The 15,262-nt window shown below is 36.9% G+C and overlaps 1 protein-coding gene across 1 annotated transcript; it reads left to right on the forward strand.

The window, feature by feature from the left end:
• The first annotated feature begins 1,003 nt into the window (after window positions 1-1,003).
• On the forward strand, window positions 1,004-14,769 carry mtmr6 (myotubularin related protein 6). Its single transcript, XM_056249009.1, has 14 exons — window positions 1,004-1,208; window positions 3,253-3,372; window positions 8,204-8,366; window positions 8,587-8,744; window positions 10,375-10,503; window positions 10,850-10,984; window positions 11,072-11,204; window positions 11,290-11,399; window positions 12,232-12,357; window positions 12,438-12,487; window positions 12,568-12,768; window positions 12,843-12,977; window positions 13,068-13,194; window positions 14,305-14,769. The coding sequence occupies exons 1-14, from the start codon at window positions 1,185-1,187 to the stop codon at window positions 14,623-14,625; spliced, it is 1,932 nt and encodes a 643-aa protein (XP_056104984.1). The 5' UTR covers window positions 1,004-1,184; the 3' UTR covers window positions 14,626-14,769.
• Window positions 14,770-15,262: the final 493 nt, after the last annotated feature.

Raw genomic sequence — 15,262 nt, forward strand, 5'->3', positions numbered from 1 at the left:
ACATTATTTGCTGCGCTGTATTGCCACCTACTGGCTTGGAAAGTCCATGCAGATGCTTTTTAAATGCAGTGTGATGATGTGTTGAATGAACTTTCTCTGCTTTTTTTCTGTCCACCTTTACAGGCATATTGTCACTATTTAGTTCAGCAAATATCAGAATACTTTTTAGCCTTGATGATATTTTAGTGGTGTTGCATTCGTGAATGAATCTTTCAAATGAACCTAGTGCAATAATTATGATTACCTACCACACAAATAGCACAACACAACATGCAAAAAAACAATTAAAACATACACAGCATCTAATACAAATTAATGAAACATTAAATCTGCTTTGTTGCTGATGGTGAGGGAAAAAAAAGATGGTTAAAGAATAATTTGAGTGAATGATTCAGCGATTCACCCAAATTGTGACAGGGTCGCTAATCTTTTTAATGAAATGAATTTAAAAAAGAATAATACAAAAAGTGAATGGATAAATCAAATGGAGGGAATTCTAAATGTAATGCAAGGAAGGAATTTAAAACTGGGATCCAAGGTGGTTAGTGGAAAAGTTTAGAGAAAAAAGGGATTTAAAAAAAATGTACAAATAAATAAATACAAATAAAATAAGATTAAACAAACTAACTGGCTAAATAATCAATTAATTAAAAAAATAAACAAAAATAAATTAAAATAATAAATAAACAAACATTTACAGAAAAAAATATTAAAGTAAGAAATAAACAAATAAATCCAACAGTACTAAAATTAGTAGTTAATAGAAAAGAATATTTATAATACAAACGTTTCAGAGTATAAATTAGATATTTATACATGAAAATATATAGTTCCTTATCAAATTTTAGGATGGATGATCATATTTGGGGGTACGTGGCATCTAAAAGATTGAAAAACCTTTCTCTAATGATAAGAGTAAAGGCTAAATTATTGACCTTACATGGAGGTCAGAAAACTACATTTCCCAGAATGCATCTGTCTGTTTTTCACACAGACACGCCCCATGAAGGAAGTGCTGCTGAGTAGAGCAGCAGAAACTGTTAGCTGCTAGTTGAAGAGATGTTTTGAACGTGGCTTCAAACGTAGAGGACTTATTCTTCCCTCATTCATCCGATGTGTGAACGCAGCTATTTTGGAGATTGTCATCCATTCCTTGTGCTGACCAGGCGAAAAACAGCTGCATCATGGAGCACATCCGCACACCAAAGGTAGAATTGACTAAATACAAGAATTCTGCGAGATCTGTCCTGGTATGGCAGAATCAGTCATGATTTCAAAGTCACAAACACTTGTTTAAATGTCATTGAATTTATGTATCTATATATGTATTTAAACTATAACGTGGTTTCACTATATAAATATGCCGCGGCGCGGCTCTCATCAGTGTTTCTGTTCATTTATATCTTCTGGCCTTATTTGAGACGAATGCACTTGAATCTAGTACCGGTGATCCGTATGTGGATGTTCTTTGCCTATGTGGCCATTTTGACAGATTTCAAAAGCTGTTTAGAACTGGATTGTCCTGAAAGCTTTAGGCCTTTTAGAGGCTGATTCTGCATTTTTATGTTGTCTGACATAAGGATCCCTAAAGAGCTTTCTTTCTAACTCTGTTGTCTTTTTTTGTTGTTGTGACATAATGTATCACTTTAGTACTACAGTAACTTTAGTGTCAGTGTACTGAACTATATCTTTTTCCTTTTCCATCTTCATGTGAGGGGGTCTGATTAAATATATATATATATATATATTTACTATCACTTTTTTTTATCAATTTAACACATCCTTGCTGAATAGAAGTATTAATTTCTTTAAAAAAAAAATTCAATGGTAGTGTATATTGTTACAAAAGATTCTATTTTAAATAAATGATGAATAAAAAGTTTAAAAAGTACAGCAAATAATCCTGAAAAAGTATCACAGGTTATTAAAAAAAACATATTAAGCAGCACAACTGTTTCCAACATTAATAATAAATCAGCATATTAGAATTATTTCTGGAAGACTGGAGTAATGATGCTGAAAATTCAGCTTTGCATCACAGAAATAAATTCATATTTTTAAAGTATATTAAAAATTGAAAAACATTATTTTAAATTGTTTTACAATATTAAATAAATGCAGGCTTGATGAGCACAAGAGACTTCTTTCAAAAATGTTAAAAATAGCAATGTTTCCAAACTTTTGACTGATACTGTATATATATCTCTGTAAAGTAATCTTATCGCACTCATGTAGAATATGTCTGATTTTTGCTTTTTGATATCTGAACTACTGTATAAACAACTGTTTAAAGTTTCTACACTGTTGCTTTTGTCAAATTGCTCTTAAAAACCTCACCCGCTGTTTGTTTTGTGATGTCTGCAGATTTTATTGCAATCACAGGAAGTGTGTTGCTTAGCTGCAGGCCAGTTGCCGGGAAACAGAGCCAGATCTAATTGTAATAAACAGTAGTAGTTTTAGATAATATGAATGGATGTCTATTGATGTCTGTGATCAGTGTCTCAGGCGTTTTTTTTTTTTTTTTTTTTTTTTACTAAATGGATTCTCTAATCCTGTTTCCTGTCTTACTGTATGTCAAAATACGTGGTAGAATATCATTTATGATATGATTTAGGCCGATATCGATTGCCAGTTAGTGTGATGTGTTAACATAATACAAAGTTATTTAAAGGGGTAGTTCACCCAAACAAGAAAATTCTTTAGTTTCATTAATTACTCACTCTCATGTCGTTCCAAACCCGTGAGACTTTTGTTCATCTTCTGAACACAAATGAAGATCTTTTTGATGAAATCGGAGAGCTTTATGTCCTTCCACTTTCATGCTTCAAACCTTTATTTGTGTTCCCGAAGAAAGTCTTGACAGAATGTTTGGGTCAACTAACCCTTTAACCCTTTAGTCTGTTTTACTGATGGTTTATCAGCTTGAAAATGATGTGATGTATGTATGCGACACACATGAACTCAAATTCCCCACTCTTTGCGTTTTCGTTCATGAATTATTGTGCATAATATTATTACACTTTAAGCTACAAGGTGGCTCAGTTTAACAGATTTTGGCATGTTGTCCCTAAAATTAAATATGCAGAAAATGTGAAAAACATCAGTGGATTCTGCTTGGTCCTGCCATTCATTTTTGGATTATGCCTAAATTGCTCATGATTTACAAGGAGGAAGATATATATGGCTTGACTCTTTCACAGTTAATCTCAAAGAATTAAAAAAGTTAACTGTAACTGGTGCTTTCTTCCACAGGTAGAACAAGTGAAGCTGCTGGATCGCTTTAGCAACAAGTCTGTCACAGGAACCCTGCATCTGACTGCCACTCATCTGATCTTTGTGGAGAGTAATTCAGCCAGTGCCCAGGAGATATGGGTATGAACAGCCACCCTTAACCGTCTCTAAATGATCTGTCATGATGTGATAAAGAATTCCTGTGTGACCGGCAGGGTTTAGCTTGGGTATATAGTACAACTAAGCCACTCTTTTTGTGTACAGGATAATAGTGAATTAGATCATGGGAATGAGGTTACTAGTTCTTCACGTTGTTGCTGTGGAAACCTGTCGGCTAAACTTGCCCTTAAGGCCAAGCGAATACGAGAGTGTAGGGGAGGCCAGGAGTGGACATGAATACCAATGACCCACATAGCTCAAGACGGGATCTGCCACTGAGTCTGAGCCATCTGAGTCCACTGGTCTGTCTTTCTCAGTGTGTGAGCATGTATCGCAGATGAATATCCATATCTCACCATCTTCTCCGGAGAGGAAGCAGGTCGGAGCAGGTGCTAACACTGACAAACAAAGTTTATTATTATAATACACTCTTGAGGGGTTATTGCTTTTATGCTATTAGTTATCTAATTGATCGAATTTACGATTTTTGCCTGGATGATGATAAAACTTGTGAAACAATCCCATAGATTACCTGCAAGACTTTGAGAATGTTCTTTTGATTTGGGCCTGTAAGTAACCACCCATAACAACCTAGTAACTGCATATTAACACAGAATACCCTAGCAATTGTTCAGGGAAGCATTACTTACTTAACTTATTTTACAATGTGTGTGTATATATATATACACACCTGACGTAATTGTTTGTTTATATAATATATGTGTGTATATATTATATTTATATATATTATATATATGCCTGTGTTTGTGCATGTCTGTGTGTATATATTATATATATACACACACACACACACTCACACACACACATATACACTCACCGGCCACTTTATTAGGTACACCTGTCCAACTGCTCGTTAACACTTAATTTCTAAGCAGCCAATCACATGGCGGCAACTCAGTGCATTTAGGCATGTAGACATGGTCAAGACAATCTCCTGCAGTTCAAACCAAGCATCAGTATGGGGAAGAAAGTTGATTTGAGTGACTTTGAACGTGGCATGATTGTTGGTGCCAGAAGGGCTGGTCTGAGTATTTCAGAAACTGCTAATCTACTGGGATTTTCACGCACAACCATCTCTAGGGTTTACAGAGAATGGTCCGAAAAAGAAAAAACATCCAGTGAGCGGCAGTTCTGTGGGCGGAAATGCCTTGTTGATGCTAGAGGTCAGAGGAGAATGGCCAGACTGGTTCGAGCTGATAGAAGGGCAACAGTGACTGAAATAACCACTCGTTACAACCGAGGTATGCAGCAAAGCATTTGTGAAGCCACAACACGCACAACCTTGAGGCGGATGGGCTACAACAGCAGAAGACTCCACCGGGTACCACTCATCTCCACTACAAATAGGAAAAAGAGGCTACAATTTGCAAGAGCTCACCAAAATTGAACAGTTGAAGACTGGAAAAATGTTGCCTGGTCTGATGAGCCTCGATTTCTGTTGAGACATTCAGATGTTAGAGTCAGAATTTGGCGTAAACAGAATGAGAACATGGAACCATCATGCCTTGTTACCACTGTGCAGGCTGGTGGTGGTGGTGTAATGGTGTGGGGGATGTTTTCCTGGCACACTTTAGACCCCTTAGTGCCAATTGGGCATCGTTTAAATGCCACGGCCTACCTGAGCATTGTTTCTGACCATGTCCATCCCTTTATGGCCACCATGTACCCATCCTCTGATGGCTACTTCCACCATGTCACAAAGCTCTAATCATTTCAAATTGGTTTCTTGAACATGACAATGAGTTCACTGTACTAAAATGGCCTCCACAGTCACCAGATCTCAACCCAATAGAGCATCTATTCCCTTCTGGCACCAACAATCATGCCACGTTCAAAGTCACTCAAATCACCTTTCTTCCCCATACTGATGCTCGGTTTGAACTGCAGGAGATTGTCTTGACCATGTCTACATGCCTAAATGCACTGAGTTGCCGCCATGTGATTGGCTGCTTAGAAATTAAGTGTTAACGAGCAGTTGGACAGGTGTACCTAATAAAGTGGCCGGTGAGTGTATATGTGTGTGTGTGACAGTGTGTGTGTGTGTATATATATATATATATATACACACACTGTCACACACACATATATATTAGGGCTGTCAAATGATTAATCGCGATTAATCGCATCCAAAATAAAAGTTTGTGTTTACATAATATATGTGTGTGTAGTGTGTATAATTATTTTGTATATATAAATACACACACATGCATGTATATATTTAAGAAAAATGTGTTATTAATATATAAAATATTTATATATAATATTAATTATGTATAAATATATACATGCAAATATTTCTTAAATATATACATGCATGTGTGTGTATTTATATATATAAAATTATTATACACACTACACACACATATATTATGTAAACACAAACTTTTATTTTGGATGCGATTAATCGCGATTAATCATTTGACAGCCCTAATATATATATATATATATATACACACACATATATATTATGTAAACAAAAACTTTTATGTTAGACGCGATGAATTGATTTGACAGCACTAATGTGTATATAATATATATAAACACACAGCATGTGTGGTGTCAGTAAGATTTTTTTTTTCTCTCAAATAAATCAATACTTTACACATTAAATTCTTATGTTCTTACAAAAATGTTTTAGGGTTTCCACAAAAATATTAAGCAGCACAACTGTTTATGAAAATACTACCGGTAATAAGAAATGTTTCTTGAGAACCAAATCAGTACATTAGAAAGATTTCTGAAAAATCGTGTGATGCTGAAGACCGGAATAATGATGCTGAAAATTCAGCTTTGCCATCACGGGAATAAATTACATAAAAAAAAAATTAAAATAGACATTTTAAATTGTAACCTTTTTATTGTTTTGTTTTTTATCGAATAATGTAGACTTGTTTACCAAAAAACTATAGTACAATATTTGGGGGGTTATTTACGCAATGCATAATAATTAGGTATATTGACTTCTGTTTATACTAGCAGTTTTAGCCCTTTTTACAGGGGCATCCTTGATCTAATATTAGTTTACGAACAGATGAGATCTGGCCTCAGAAGCACATTTTTGAGACTTTCTAAAAACTAGCTGACTGGTTGGAGTAACAGATGTTTACATGACAGTCTGGAACCCGACTGAAATAAATTCTGCATCCTCACGTGTAGCTTCTTCACTCTCAGGACTAGCTCTGACAAAACGTCTCTCTGACTGCTTGTAGTACTGCCTTCTGGTCCTTATGCATTATGCATTATATAACACACTTCAGTGATCAGTGACAACAGCACCCTGAGTCATGATGCAAATAAAAATGCAGATACATGCGCATTTTAATAACACCCAGATTTTGACCTTCCGAACTGCTGTGTAGTTAGTTGAATATGGTAATCGTGTGTAGTGAATTCTCCTTGTCATGCACATTACATTCGTCTTAAAGATAGAGGAACAGCAGAAGAGGAAGAAGAATAAAAAGGAAATTTCAACATATCTTCCAAACCACCCGATTATCACCCGATATTGGACGTTTTAAAATGATCGGCATTGAACAATATTGTATAATTGTGTATGCTCATTACTCTATTTTTACATTTAGATTGCCTTTGCCTTCGTCTAACACTCAAAGTTAAAGGAATAGTTCACTTAAAAATGAAAATTCTGTCATCATTTACTCACCCTCAAGTTGTTTCAAACGTGTATGAAACACAAAAGATATTTTTAAGAATGTCAGTAATCAAACAGTTGATGAACCCCATTGACTTCCATTGTATTTTTTTCCTACTATGGAAGTCAGAGGGTGCCGTCAACTGTTTGGTTACTGACATTCTTCAAAATATCTTCCTTTGTGTTCAGCAGAAGAAATTAATTCATACAGGTTTGAAACAACTTGAGGGTGAGTAAATGATGACAGAATTTTTATTTTTAAGTGAACTATTCCTTTAATATTTAAAAACAGTAATAAATGTAATTACACTTTTTAATTAAGTCTTTAGTACATGTTTCATACTGTGTATTATAATGTGATGTCTAAATTCACTTGTAGCATTTAAAAGGATTTTATTTTTATTTTTTTTATTTAGACAAAATAGAATTGAATTTTAATATTGAATGCATTTTATCAGTTTTCGGCCATATCTTGAACAATTATCGGGCAAAATTATATCTGCCAGAATTATCAATACATTCCTACTTTACATGAAAAGTGCTGTAATTAATGCAATGACATTTAATAATTTTTTAAATGTTGCTTAACTGTCCAAATCCTTTCACTATAGTTGAATTTTGTAAATGCATTTTACATGTATTGATAAGTTCAAGTCCTCCTGGGAAGTTTGTAACGATTTGGGAAGTCATGTTTACGACGACAGGTGCGTTCAAAACACTTTCATTGGAGAAAGATGGCGATGTACCTTCTCTTAATTAATTTACACCAAAATACATCAAGGTTTTTATACTCTACTTCTAGAAAATGAAGACCAAAGAATGTGCATTAGGTGTTTTGCTTTTTTGTTTTTAATTAATTCATTAAGCCACTATACACTTACATAATATATTGTTATATTACAATGTTGTTATATTTTGTGCATGCAGTTAGCATGCTTTGTTGTAAATAAAAAAGCCTGACAATGTCACTTCTAAATACCTAAGTATCCACATTTCTCACCTCAACTCGTAAACTCTGGGCTTAAAGAAAATCCCGAGCTTCCTACTCATATTTACGACTTTGTGGTGACGTTGTGCGTTCAACTCATAAATACGATCTTTCCGACATGACTTGAACGCACCTTATGTGTTTTGAATGTTCAGATCCTGCATCATCACATCGCCTCCGTGGAGAAACTGTCGCTCACAACCAGTGGCTGCCCGCTCCTCATTCAGTGCCGGAACTTCCGGGTTGTCCACTTTGTGATTCCCAGAGAGCGTGACTGCCATGACATCTACAGCTCTCTGCTCAGGCTACTGAGACCAGGTGGGTAAACTCCCATGTCTGCCCTCATGAAAAATCAAAGAGTTTCCTGAAAGTCACAGAGGGGCCACCCTCTGTTCAGTGACTGGATGACAGGTATGGTGGTCATGCTCGAGGTCAGGGACATGTGCGCATCAGTACGAACTCCAGATGGTCGCCTGAATAGTATGACTTTCTTTTTCACCTTTTGTAAAGTTATTGAATCTTTTGTTTTGTACTCCAGTGTCCTATGATGAGCTGTACGCGTTCTCCTACAACCCAAAGCAGAATGACCAACAGAGAGAGGAGGGGTGGCAACTCATAGACCTCGCAGCTGAGTTTGAACGGATGGGTGTGCCATGTGACCAGTGGCAAATGACCGATGTTAACAGGGAGTACAAGGTTTGATGTGAGGGTTCATTTGTGAAACATGCTCAACGTCACTTTCTCTTTCTTTAAACCAGCATTGTTGAATCTAATTCAGGATGTGTTTGATCTATACTTGGTTCTCATGAGTCTGTCAAGCAACCTAAAATAGAGTGTAGTGTCCTTCAAGACTAGTATTAGAGTAGTGTAGTTGGAATAAAACGAGGATTTAGTCAGATAAACAAACCCCAGGCCAAGCCAATATGAGTTAGTGGTGTTTTATTTGTGAATGAATCTGATGTGCTTTGGTCGTGAATGGCTCTGTTTATTAACAAATCGTTCGAGTGAATGATTCAGTGATTCATTCATGGTACGAAAAGACTTGAGACCTTACTAAAATTGCAAAAACCAAAACTGAAATGAAGAATAAATAAATTAAAGCTAAACAGAAATATAACAAAAACCCCAAAACTAATAAAATGACAAAGGCAAAAACAAAATTACTTATACTTAAAGGTGCTCTACGTAACTTTTAGCGGCCTCTAGTGGTGATGTTTCAGATTGCAACCAAATTTTACAAGAGCGCTCGTGCTCGAACTCATAGACAATACCGTCTATTACGCAAATATCTCGGCGAATACTTGACGGATTCGGCGAGCACCGAGCTCGTTGGGACCATCTAGTCGAGCTGAAAAGAACCATATAAGTTCCATAGTTTTTGGTGGTGTTTTCGCGGAGATATTAGCAGAAAACCATCGGGCGCGCTGCAAAATTGCGGACGCCGGTGACGTCACGATCTCAGAAGAAAATCGCTCGTATCTCTGGAACGCAAAGACCCAGAGAGCTCAAATTCGGGGGAGGAGGTCCCAGGGGAACCCTTGCCCAAACGCTAGAGTGGCGGGCCTCGGGGATGCCCTCTACCGGATCGCCGTTCGCTGGGACCCCCGATTTCGAACGGCTATAACTCGGGGAGCCGGGCGAGTTGGACCTCGGGGGCGGGTTCGTTCGAAAGGCCCCGTCCAGCACTACGAACGATTAGATTCTTGGGAATATTGATCAAAGATTGACTGAGATATAAGCCGAAAAACGTGCGCCTTTAACCGGACGTAACTCCCTGACCGTCTACAATAGACTGTATATAAGGAGAGAGGCTCGGGAGCGCGCATGCACGTCACATCCGTTGGATTTCGCGGTAAATCCGACCCGGAGACTTCACATAGAAATAGGAATACTGGCCTTCAGAGGTAATAGCAAAACTCGACAAGTGGATCATTTTAATGTGTGATTACAACCCCTTCACACACAGGCAATAAAAAAAGGATTCATTTTAGTAGAAAAGTTACATAGAGCACCTTTAAACTGAAATATAAAAAATAAAAGCTATTTCAGAATATTAATAAGTACTGATTTAAGTATATAAATAATACTAAAATAACACTTTTGAATGAGTTCTTATATATGCTGGGGATATATAAAATTAAAAAAAAAAATTATAACATTAATGTATGACAACTAACTAAGCATTTAAGCATAAGTCTTTAGATCAAGAGAAACATAAATTCAGTGAAGTGTGCCCATAGTTTTGACTGGTACTTCAGTGTTTAAAATTCGGTAATTGTTTCTTTTGTGTATTGTAAATGTGTCTGACTATAAATTCTGTGCTTAGGTGTGTAAGACATATCCAAGAGACTTATACGTACCCATTACGGCCAGTAAACCCATCATTGTCGGAAGCTCCAAGTTCAGAAGCAAAGGCCGTTTTCCTGTTCTTACATACTTCTACCAGGAGAAGAAGGTAAGAATGGTTTATTCTGTCTCTACTAATGAGAAAAGGAAGCCAGTGGTTGATATGAAGAATATAAGGCCTTTGTTAATCATTATGAAAATAGTCTCTGTTGACATTGTAATGACCATTAGTTGCTTCTGCTGTGTTAGATAAGAGGAATGAGATGGTAAACAGGTAATGGCTTGTCAGCACATAGAGGCTTCTGATTAAGTTAAACAGTAGTTTTACTGGCAAATAAGCGCTGTATGTCAGTGGCTTCCCAGCATCTGCACTGGCTTTGTAAACTTATTTACTCTGCTTTTATATTGTTCTCCAGAATGGTGAACATTTCTATTTGTTTGTGTCATGTCTCCAGGCGGCAGTGTGTCGGTGCAGTCAGCCTCTCTCTGGCTTCAGCGCTCGCTGTTTGGAAGACGAGCACATGCTTCAGGCCATCAGCAAGGCCAATCACAACAGCCGATATATATACGTGATGGACACGCGGCCTAAGGTAGAACGTCATGGAGTTTTATTGTGTTCTTCAAGACAGTTCCTTGATCATAACAGGTTCCTTAAGTACTGTGTGTTTTTTGTGTAGTTAAACGCATTGGCGAATCGTGCGGCAGGGAAAGGCTATGAGAATGAAGATAACTACTCTAATATCCGCTTCCAGTTTGTGGGCATTGAGAACATCCATGTGATGAGGGGAAGTTTGCAGAAGCTTCTGGAAGGTCTGAGACGCTGAAGTATGAATTTTTGGTTCATCCTCATCTCATTTTGTGGATCGTCAACATCTGTTATTTGCGTCTCTCATAGTGGTGGGAACGCGCTCCCTTTCAATGCCAGATTTCCTAGTCGGACTGGAAAACAGCGGATGGTTGCGTCATATCAAAGCCATAATGGATGCAGCAATATTCCTTGCCAAGGTAAAACTCTTTGCATGTGGTATTTTGCTGCTGGTTCTTCAGTATTCATTAAGGCTGCCCTTGACTAAATATTTTTCTAATCGACTAGTAGTCGTTAATTTATTGCATTTGTCGACTAATCTCACGTTTAATTTGTTTAAAAGTAGACATTTCAAGCTTTCTGTAGATATATTTCTCATGTCTGTGAGGCAAGTACCCTGAGTTTCGGGTCATTTTTGTGACGTGATCTAGTTCACAGAGAAAGAAACGGCAGAAAGTGCCCCTTTTTTGTTTTCTTTATTTTACAAAAGCACTACATTTTGTTGTAATTGTGAGTTTACCGAAATAAAAGTAATTGTCCTTTACAATTTCGAATGATGTATTACTCTTATGTGACCAAAAATGAAGGAGTTGCCTGTTTTAAGTTTTTTTTCCATGTCATGCAGTAAGCGCGCTAATACTTTAGCTTCCATGCTCCGCACGAACACTTGAATATGCGCCTAATAATAGCGCACATTTATCTAGGTTAATGTTAGAGTGAGCAGCCATGTAAAGTTGCTGCTACTTACATGTTTCAAATGATAAGCCATATTTAAGGTCAATGGATGATAGGTGAACGTTTGGATTTTCTTGCCTGAATGACTGTAATTACCACAAGGACCCGCTGTTAACGATCTGTCCCTCACAGACTGCGTGACTTCGCCACTTCCTGTGGAGTTTTTTTCCTGTGACAAACCGACTAATAAAATAATGGTCGACTAAGCCTTTTTTTGTCTACTAACGTTTAGTCGACAAGAAAACCACACTGTAATGAATTCAGCAGATTTGTCATAAATGTTTTGTGTTATACCAGGCTGTGACTGTGGAAGGTGCTAGTGTCCTAGTGCACTGCTCTGATGGATGGGATCGGACAGCTCAGGTCTGCGCTCTAGGCTCTCTACTGATGGATCCGAACTATCGCACCATTAAAGGTTTCATGGTATGAGGATTTTGTGTGTTCAAGCTGACATTATCGTTCGTCTCTTTCCACCTTCTAATATATCTTCCTCTTGTTCTCAGGTACTTATTGAAAAAGACTGGATTTCCTTTGGACATAAGTTCGCAGACAGGTTAGCATGATTCTCAGTTTGGTTCTTGACTCTAGTTGCTTGAAGAGTCTGAAATAGCCTTGCCTTCCATTTCCCCACAGGTGCGATCAATTGTACACCGACCCTAAAGAGGTGTCGCCCATATTCACGCAGTTCCTGGAGTGCGTATGGCAGCTGACTGAACAGTTTCCTCAGGCTTTCGAGTTCAGTGAGTGGTTCCTCATTCAGATCCATGAGCACATCCATTCCTGCCAGTTTGGCAACTTCCTGGGCAACAGCCAACGACAGAGAGAGGACCTTCAGTGAGTCAAACAAACCTGAATACCCTTCCTTCCCATCATCTCAAAGCCCTTAATGCATTTGTCTGTCATTACAGGTTGAAGGAGAGGACATATTCATTATGGGCTCACCTGCTGAGTGAAAAGCAGCTCTACTTGAACCCACTGTACAGCCCAAGCTTTGTAGAATCACACCCGGTTTTGGAACCATCCACCCAAGCCTACCACTTCAAGTACAAATGACTAACCACTTCTCTTTATGAAAGACTCCTCCTTTATTTAGACTCGGCAACGGTTTAATCAGTAACCGGTTTGTTTTGCAGGTTCTGGAGAAACATGTACCATCAGTATGACCGTTCCATGCACCCTCGGCAGTCCATTCTCAAACAAGTCCTCACCTTGAAAGAAAGCAACCGAGAGCTTGAGGCCACAGTGCAAGCCCTGAAGACTGTGAGTTCACCTCAGGAATTTGGTTACTGGATAAAAATTGAGCCTTGAACGCTCGCTTCCCATAAAAAAGAAGTAGTCATGGATTTGTGTGTTGCAATACCACTAGGTTTCCTCTGAGGGATACAATTGAGGCTGGGAAGGAGTGAAGTACAGTTATCTCAATGTTAAATTGTCTTAACATCCTACACTCTTAGAAGAAAAGGCTCTATTTAGAACCCTAGGGTTTTTTACTCAATTTTAAAGAACCATTTATGGCAAAAAGGTGCTATGTAGGGCGAAATGTCTTCAATTATTGCATAATACTTACACGTTTAGTTATTTCTAATGATAAAGTTTGCTTATGAGCTGTTTAATTCATACAATTTAATTCATATTAAAATGAATTAAACCTAAATCCATTAAATGATCTCATGAAGAATTAAGAATTATATATAAACTTATTATCATAATGTATAATAATAATTATTATAATTATAATAATTGTTTAATATATTAAGTGTTGTACTGTTTATTTTAATTAAATGATAATGCTTTAACAATAATAATATATAATAATTATAAAAATAAATCACATTTTTATTAATAATAATATATAAAATGAATAATATATAATATAAATAACAATGTTATTAGTATAAAAGTATTAATAATTTAATTATTTTAAATTTATTATTACTGAAACAATAATAATAATATAATACTTATAATAAAAATGTATATTATATTAATAATAATATATAATATAAATAACAATGTTATTATTATAAAAGTAATACTTTAATTATGTTTAATTATTACAGCAACTGTAATAATATAATTATTTTAATAATTAATTAAATATTTAATATAAATAACAATGTTATTATTATTATAAAGGAATTTGTTATAATTTTCTAATAAAAATAATTACCCCCCAACTACCAAAGGAACAAAAATCATCAAAGCTGTTGTCTTTGCATTTTAGAGCGACTCATTTTGCTTTTGTTATGTCAATAAGTAATCCTACACCTTTCATTGCTCTATCCTCATTGCTTCCATCAATAGCCCCTATTTGTTTCCTTCAATCATCTGAAATCACACATTCTCTCCTGTTTCTCTGTGTTTCCACAGAAGCTGCAGAAGTTCGGGGTGAGCACGTCTCCACTGAAGCCCAAAACACCCCCAACCGAGCGCAGTCTCCCTCTCCGGCCTCAGTCCCTTATCCTGGGAGCTCCTCTTCTCAGTCGGAAGGAAGTACAGCAGGAGGAAGACGAGGAGGTGTTTGGAGAGGAGGCTCTGGAGGATCCTCCGGCCAGTACTGGAGGAGAACGGACTGTAGAGGGCAGCAGTGCCACAGAGAATGGTTATGGAGATCTGCCAGGGTCGTTCGGTCCCAAGAATGAGCCAACCGTTGTCACCTTGGAGTTTGGAGTGGCCAGAATGACCTGCTAAGAACACTTGAGGACTTGATTTTTTGAGAATTAAGGAATTAAGCAGGATAATATAATATTTGTATATTCAGTACTGAGAAAGATGAAGTATGTTTGCTGATGCGTGTGTGTGTGTGTGTGTGTGTGTGTGTGTGTGAGAGAGTGTGTGAGTGTGTGAGTGTGTGTTTACTCTACATGATGGCTCTCCACTCATGTATGATAGACAAAGAGATAAATGGAAGAAGGAATTCAGAGGTGGATCCCTTACTAAATTCATTGTTATATCTGTCAATTTAAATGTTATTTCTGTCATCATCTACATTTTAAAAAAAATATTTTTTTTGTTGTTCATTTTTTAAAGGATGTCAATAGCACTAAGAAGAAAAGATTAAATAAAGAGCTGATAGAGTTGTGACCTTTTTTTCATGTGTTCAGACTCAACTTAATTCGTTCCATGTCACTTGTTATCTTGAAGGGTGAAAAGATAGATGCTGTCCAGAATGAAGGATGACTACAGAGATGCCCTACACACAAGTGTCCCATGTGCGGTCTGGTCGATTGTGGGGGGGGTTAGTTAGGAACTCAAAAGGTTAATGTGATGTCACAGAACAGGTCAAAGGTCATATTTACTTGTAAGTGATTATATGAGAATACAATAA

This window comes from Rhinichthys klamathensis, unplaced genomic scaffold (genome assembly GCF_029890125.1).
Source record: "Rhinichthys klamathensis goyatoka isolate OS25496 unplaced genomic scaffold, OSU_Roscu_1.1 h1tg000059l_1, whole genome shotgun sequence".
Taxonomy (NCBI): domain Eukaryota; kingdom Metazoa; phylum Chordata; class Actinopteri; order Cypriniformes; family Leuciscidae; genus Rhinichthys; species Rhinichthys klamathensis.

What these genes read in the sequence shown, in the direction of transcription:
- mtmr6 (XM_056249009.1), top strand. Translation starts at nt 1,185, where the DNA reads ATGGAGCACATCCGCACACCAAAG. An exon ending in CAGCAATATTCCTTGCCAAG is followed by an intron (nt 11,400 to 12,231) that starts GTAAAACTCTTT and finishes GTGTTATACCAG; the next exon opens with GCTGTGACTGTGGAAGGTGC. An exon ending in GCACCATTAAAGGTTTCATG is followed by an intron (nt 12,358 to 12,437) that starts GTATGAGGATTT and finishes TCTTGTTCTCAG; the next exon opens with GTACTTATTGAAAAAGACTG.